The 6,337-nt window shown below is 45.6% G+C and overlaps 1 protein-coding gene across 2 annotated transcripts in view; it reads right to left on the bottom strand.

The window, feature by feature from the left end:
* Positions 1–4,877, bottom strand: part of Itga2 (integrin subunit alpha 2) — a 95,357-nt gene extending 90,480 nt beyond the window's left edge. For both annotated transcript variants that reach the window (XM_050152812.1, XM_050152811.1), the window contains exon 1: positions 4,714–4,877. In XM_050152812.1, the coding sequence (XP_050008769.1) occupies positions 4,714–4,771 (58 nt within the window). In that variant the 5' untranslated portion in view covers positions 4,772–4,877. The remainder of the gene's footprint in view (positions 1–4,713) is intronic.
* Positions 4,878–6,337: the final 1,460 nt, after the last annotated feature.

Raw genomic sequence — 6,337 nt, forward strand, 5'->3', positions numbered from 1 at the left:
AGAGAGAGAGAGAGAGAGAGAGAGAGAGAGAGAGAGAGAGAGGAGTTCAGCTCAGCAGCAGAAGATGAAGACACTCAACATAGGCATCTGGCTTCCACACATGTACATATGGGCAAGCACATACATACTTGTACATGTACACACATATGCAAATCACATACATACAAATTAAGAAGAAATACAAGGTTTTCCCCTTTCCCTCCTTTCTCTCTTCTAAGATTCTTTCCACAGACACTAAAACTATTCTCCGTCACTCTTGGATGGTGGGTGTTTGATGTCCACGGATAAATTATACATGCACCATGAAGGATTATGATTAGAAAATCTGAGATCTATCATAAGTTACGTGCAAGGGATTTCCATCTTTGTTTAGATACTTAAAGCAATGTTTCCTGTCCTGTCCTTCTCTGTACTCTCTCCTCCCCATTTCTACCAAGTGCCCCTCACTGTAGGACCTCATTTCACTTACTCCTCACTTCTGCTCATCAAGATCACGTGCTCCATTGTCTCCAGATGCAATGCCTCCCATCTCTCTCCCTAAGTCACTCACTTGACTGATAAAACACCATCCACTAACTAGAGGGTACCCCGGATGTCTCTAACCCAACCTCTCCACACTGACCATCTCTTCCCTACAACTTGCCTCTTTTAGCATTCCTTAGATCGATAAATGGCTGGACATTGTTTGTTACATATCATGATTCTATGAATCTGCTTTATTCCCATGACAGAATTAAGTCCACCACCAAATCCTCTCATCTTTTTCCTTCACAGCATTTACATTTTACTTTACTCTCTTTTTCTTCTGCTATTCTCTCAGGTCTTTTTTAAATTATCATTTTCCCTCTCCTGAACTAACTAACACTGAATCTGGTTCTCTCCCAGACCATACCTGGCATCTTCTGCCTAGTCTCTATCCCTTATCCTCCTCCTGGCTGCTAGTGTGCTCTGGCAATGAGCAAATCTGAGCATATCACTTCACTTCCTTGCTCAGGTAACTTCAAAGCTTTCTCCCACGCTCCAGATGCGACTCCGGCTCCAGCATAGTTGAAGTCTTAAGGCCAGATGACCATTGACCTCTTGCCTTTCATCTCTGCTTTATGACCTGCTTCCGTTGTGTCAAGACTGCTCTCCGACCTAGGAACTAAACTCAGCTCCTCTTTCCAGTAATCTTGCTGTCTCTCTCATCTTTCCATCCATGGAAAGTGATGGACTGGACCCCATGACCTCGACAGTCCTCCACAGAAGATCTAAACGCTAATGACTCCTTTCTGTTCCTATGAAGGCTTCTCTGGAGCCTTGAAATTTTGATGTCACCGTGCTATTTCTTTCTCTAAACTCAACATTTTGTTTGGTGTCGCTCATTAACTGTATAAAAAATACTTATTTTTATGCCATAAAACACATAACAATTGTTGCTTAGCTGAAAACATAACTAAGTTTTAAATTATATAAAGTTTTGAAGAAGTTGAGTAGAATTTCCTTTTGGTGATTTAAGAATTGAAAAACAATGCCAGGCACCAACTGTCTCTCAGTCTTTGTATGATGCTACCCCTGGTACATTTGGTTTCATCTCTCTGCTAACTGGCTTGCACCATGGTTGCAAGATGGTTGAAATGTCTCTGACCCTCACATCTGAGTCTGACAAAATCATATTGTCTGAAGAATGAAGAAGATTCTTTCCCCAGAAGTCACCTAGTACAGAGGTTCTCAACCTGTGGGTCGCGACCCCTTTGGGTATATTTATAAGGCTTGAAATGTGTACATTAGTGGAGTGTCTGTGTGTTCTTATGTGTGGGATTGGGCAGTATAGAAAAAAAACAGCTGGATAGGGAAACTATGGCCAGATGGTAGAGGACTTTTATGAATGCCAAGACATTTGGACTTTACCCTATATCAGATGTGGTGGGAAACATCAAGTGTTTGAAGTAAGGGTGTAGATTATTAGACCCAGATAAGTGTCTCAGAAAGATAGCATTGTGACAATGAAAACAATAAACTGGGAAGAGAAGAAACAAAATGGAAAAGCCAGTTTCCAAGTTACAGATGTTCTCCCACAAGAAGATGAGGGTTTGAACTAGTGGTGGCAGAAGTTGCATCGATTAGAAGGAAAAAAACTGGCGAAGTCTAGCTTGTGAATGTGACTGAATGCCTTGCAAACACATTCCCAGGCTCCTTGCTGCCATGGCAGACAGCCGGTAAGCCACAGTGAACTGTGAAGGAGAGATCCTGGAAGATGGGTACAGTGGCTTCAGCTTAGGGAATATTGAGTCTGGCGTGTTAATAGGACACAGAGGTGTGGAAATTTGGCGGTTCTGAACTCGGGAGATGAGTGAGACGAGATAGATCCTGTGGGTCCAGAAGCACGTTTACAGTGAAGACAGGGATCCCGGATAGAGCTCTGCAAACACCATCTAGCAATAGGTAGAAAGTGAGCCTCTGAAGGAGGTGAGATGAAGCAAAAGAGAGGAGAGGAGAAAAAGAGAACAGAAGCCAGGGACGAGAGCATTTCATGAGAAAACCAAAAGTTAAAAGGAAGCCCACTAAAGAATGTGTGATTTCTTCATTCATGTTAAGATTACAATTGATTTCCTCTCTGGATGTGTACTTAATTCACAGACTGTGTGTCTTATGATCTCTCTTTTCCATCTTCAGCCTGCCCATGAACAATGAAAAGTGATAAACATAGAACAAAGCCGAGCCATTGTTCCTCTTATCCATCTGTGAGAAGGGTTATGGAAAAGAAATTTGAAGCTAAGTGTTAAAAAGAGATCGAAGATGAGCTTACTTCTAATGTGGTTCGCCCATGTGCTGTAGAGGATATAAGAAGTAGAAACACACAGTCATGCATGCCTTCACAGTTTTAGCTTTGTATATATTTGCATCACAATTGTGCACGCCCCTGATCTATAAAGAATAATATATGTGTCTGTTTAGTGCTAAGTAATGTTGAAAATGATTATATTGCTAGGGAAAAAACAAAAATTTAAAGTACTGGTGGCCAGGCCTAGAGCTTTCAACTAAATGTCAACCTTAGACACCCAAAACATTGAAAATCAGGCTACCTGCCTAAGGATCTCAATTGCTTTCTCAAGTGGCAAAACTTTATTATGTGATTTCATTTAATTAGATGATTGAAATAGAGAGAAAATGTGTTCCTTGAGAATACAAATAAAGGAAATAAAGGAAGGAATAAACACCTGGAGTACTTTTTACAGATGTCATATAAACCCCACCTGCTTGCGGATACTGAGTCATCCTTGTTAACTAACTACAGAAGAAAACCCAGGTACCTGACTTTGTGCCTTTCGGCAACACATTCCATCAAGGTCCTTCCCAGCGCTCCTCCCAGAACAAGCCTCAACTTTTCACCAGTAGAAAACGATGCCGTGCTTCAGAGACCTCTCTGAATAATGGCAACAATTAAAAAGGGGAGATGAAAAAAACTGGGTTTGTGTTTCTAGTACCTCTTAGAAGAGCCCCAGAGAGGGAATTCCAGGATCCAGTGCAACTGTCTTAAACACCTAGACTAGAGTTGATGCCCCCTTCAATCAATTGTGTGTCCCTAGGACAGAGCACATTGAAGCCTGGGGCACAAGGTAGCATCCTACTGTCTAATGGTGCCCTGTATGTGCTAGAGCATCAGGGCGGCTGCATAGTTTTCTCTTCTCTCTGACACACAGGAAATGCCACAAGGCTAACCTGGACTAGTTTTCCTTCATCTTAAAGAAAGATTAGCCCCAGAAAAGCACAGTTTAGAGAATGTTTTCCTTTGTAATAAGTCATTGACCACTAGTGACCATTACGTTGCTCTGTTAGCTGTTTAGAGTCCACATACAATTGCTTCCTTCTCCCCTCAACTACCATAAAAGCCTTCATCTTAGACTCACCCCAGGCTGTGGTTAAAGGTGGAAAATTCTCCTGAGTTTCCCAGCGGCTCAACTGGCTCCCCAGCCCTCTTCCCTCACTTAAGGCAATGGAAGTCGGGCGGGCAAGGCAGTCTAGCCCTGGTCTCAGCTAATCCCTTTGTGGTGTCTGAGATGAAGAAAACGGATAGAACTGGTTTAAGTTTACTTTCTTTGAAGGACGACATTACAACAATAAGAGGAAGGCAGGCAGGAAGGAAGAATTCCCCTCTGCCTAATATTTAAGAAGTGATTGTTTGGCTTTCCTGCCCCCTGTGTAAAGAAACTCCAGTGCACCTTTCTGAAAAAAGAACAGGGGGCACTGTGCGCGACTCTCGGGAAGAGTTTTCTGCAAAGCCACCCTTTGGGAGCTGCAAGCTGCAGTCCATCGCTAAATCCCGGATTCCTGATTCGGGCTAGCTCAGCACCTGCAAAACCTATAGGAAGTTGGGAGGTGGGTCGCGCGATCTGCGGGACACTACTAAGGCCTCGGACGTTTGAGTGTGAGAACATCGAAACCCAAAGCTCTTAAAAAGATGACTTTGAAGGGTGCTTGATCTGGTGAAACACGTCTTCATATGGACGTGTGTGTGTGTGTGTGTGTGTGTGTGTGTGTGTGTGTGCGCGCGCGCGCGTCTGTGTGTCTGTCTGTCTATCCAAGCGGCTCCAGGTAGACAGGATCCCGAGTCCACGCGGATGCAGAGCGGACTCCGCCGCCGGCTCTCCAGTTGCACTGGATCCTTCCCTGCTGTCCCTGGACCACTGCCGGTCTCCCCCACCTCGGAAGCGCATCAGAGTTCAGACTTACCTTGAGCAAGTGTTACCAGCCGCAGCAGAAGCGCGCCCCCTGCCTGTCCCGGCTCCATTTTGGGTCTGCTGTGGGAAATCTAAGGTGCTCTGGGGGTGCACACGGTACCCTCCTTGGTCGAAGGCTTCCAGAAGTTAAGACTTTCCAGAAGCTGTCCCGAGGACTTCTCTCCTGGTCTGGATGAGAGCAAGGAAAAGTTGCTTGCAGCTTCTGAGTTAGGACCCGCCCCTACCCGCCCCTCCAGCTTGGGCAAACTCCGGATCTGCCCTGCCACGCCCCATGGAGCCCTGCACCGCGGTGCCTGCAGCTCTCCCAGGGTTGCACACTGCTAGCCACGATTCTGCTACGCCCACGCAGCCCTCGCATCCTGTAGGCAGTGCGGATGGGACTGCCCGCCTGGTGGCCTTTCCTGCTCTGTAGCAGACTGTCCTAGCACACCCGACCCAACAATGCAGGGTTGTACCCTCCCCCCTCCACTTGTCCACAGGAAACCCCTAGCCAGACCCCCAGTGCAGTTCTATCAGCTCATAGCCCTCGACGGTGCTCAGCAGGGAGCCAGGAGCCCTGAACACCGCTCCTAGGCTGCTATGTGCGTGCCCTTCTGTTTTTCCTGAGTGGGTGGAGAAAGGGACAGAAATAAGCTCGGAATGACCAGGTTCTACACTAACTCATCAGAAAGAACTGCTCTCAAGTTATGATTATCACCGAAGTACTATTTTTGCACCACAGTGGGGTGTGTTAGAGAGGGGAGGCGGTCGTTCTTTTCTGAGGTGATGAGGAGTTGAATCTCTGAGTCAACTTGATTTACTTCAGGACAGGTGAGAAGTTGGAAGAGCTGCTAGAGACTCCCCAACTTTTTCTCTGGATTGTGCCATCACCGTTTTCCAGTCTTTCAGACTCTGAAAGACAGTATTATCTGACTCTTCCATCTCCAAATCCAAGAAAGAGAGTGTCTACTTTTAATCGCCTCTACACCCAGCGTTCCTGCAAAGGCTCAGCCACAGGTTCCTGCGCGCTATTGCCGTTAGACTTGCTCTAGCGACTGCTTTCTGTGCAGCAATCAAAAAGTCTCATAAACTAAAGAACTGCTTATCTAATTGCTATTGCTCGCATCATTCAGAATGTTTTGGGAATTCGCCCCTTGGCAAGGAAGGATTCTCTGGGTCCATGGAGCAAGCGAGACACTTCCAGGTAAGACAGATGTAACTACTTGGTAAAAATCAAATGATTATCTGTTTATTAAACAGTGGGTCGAACTGAACACTTGAATTCTTCTTTTGTGTGTATTTTTGCATGTGTATGCAGGGTTGTGTGTGAGCTGCGTGTGCTTGTATGGGTGCATTTGTATGGAGGCCAGAGAACAAACCTGGCTGTTGCCCCTGAAGAGCCATTCACCCTTTCGTGTTGAGAATCTCTTACTGGCCTGGATCTTACCAAATAGGCTAGACTCTGTGATCTGCTAGACTCCAGACAGTACCAAGTTGACACTCAGTAGATGCTAGAACTCATGACTAATACTGTAATAAATTCAGTGCCCTGGAAGCTCACAGCCCCAGGTTGCATCCTGTTCTCTCCCCCACCTCCTTTAGTTTTACTCACAGACAGTTCTGACCTTGTGTGTTGT

This window comes from Alexandromys fortis, unplaced genomic scaffold (genome assembly GCF_014885135.2).
Source record: "Alexandromys fortis isolate MF-2015 unplaced genomic scaffold, M_Fortis_MF-2015_v1.1 scaffold_73, whole genome shotgun sequence".
In the NCBI taxonomy this organism is placed as follows: Eukaryota; Metazoa; Chordata; class Mammalia; order Rodentia; family Cricetidae; genus Alexandromys; species Alexandromys fortis.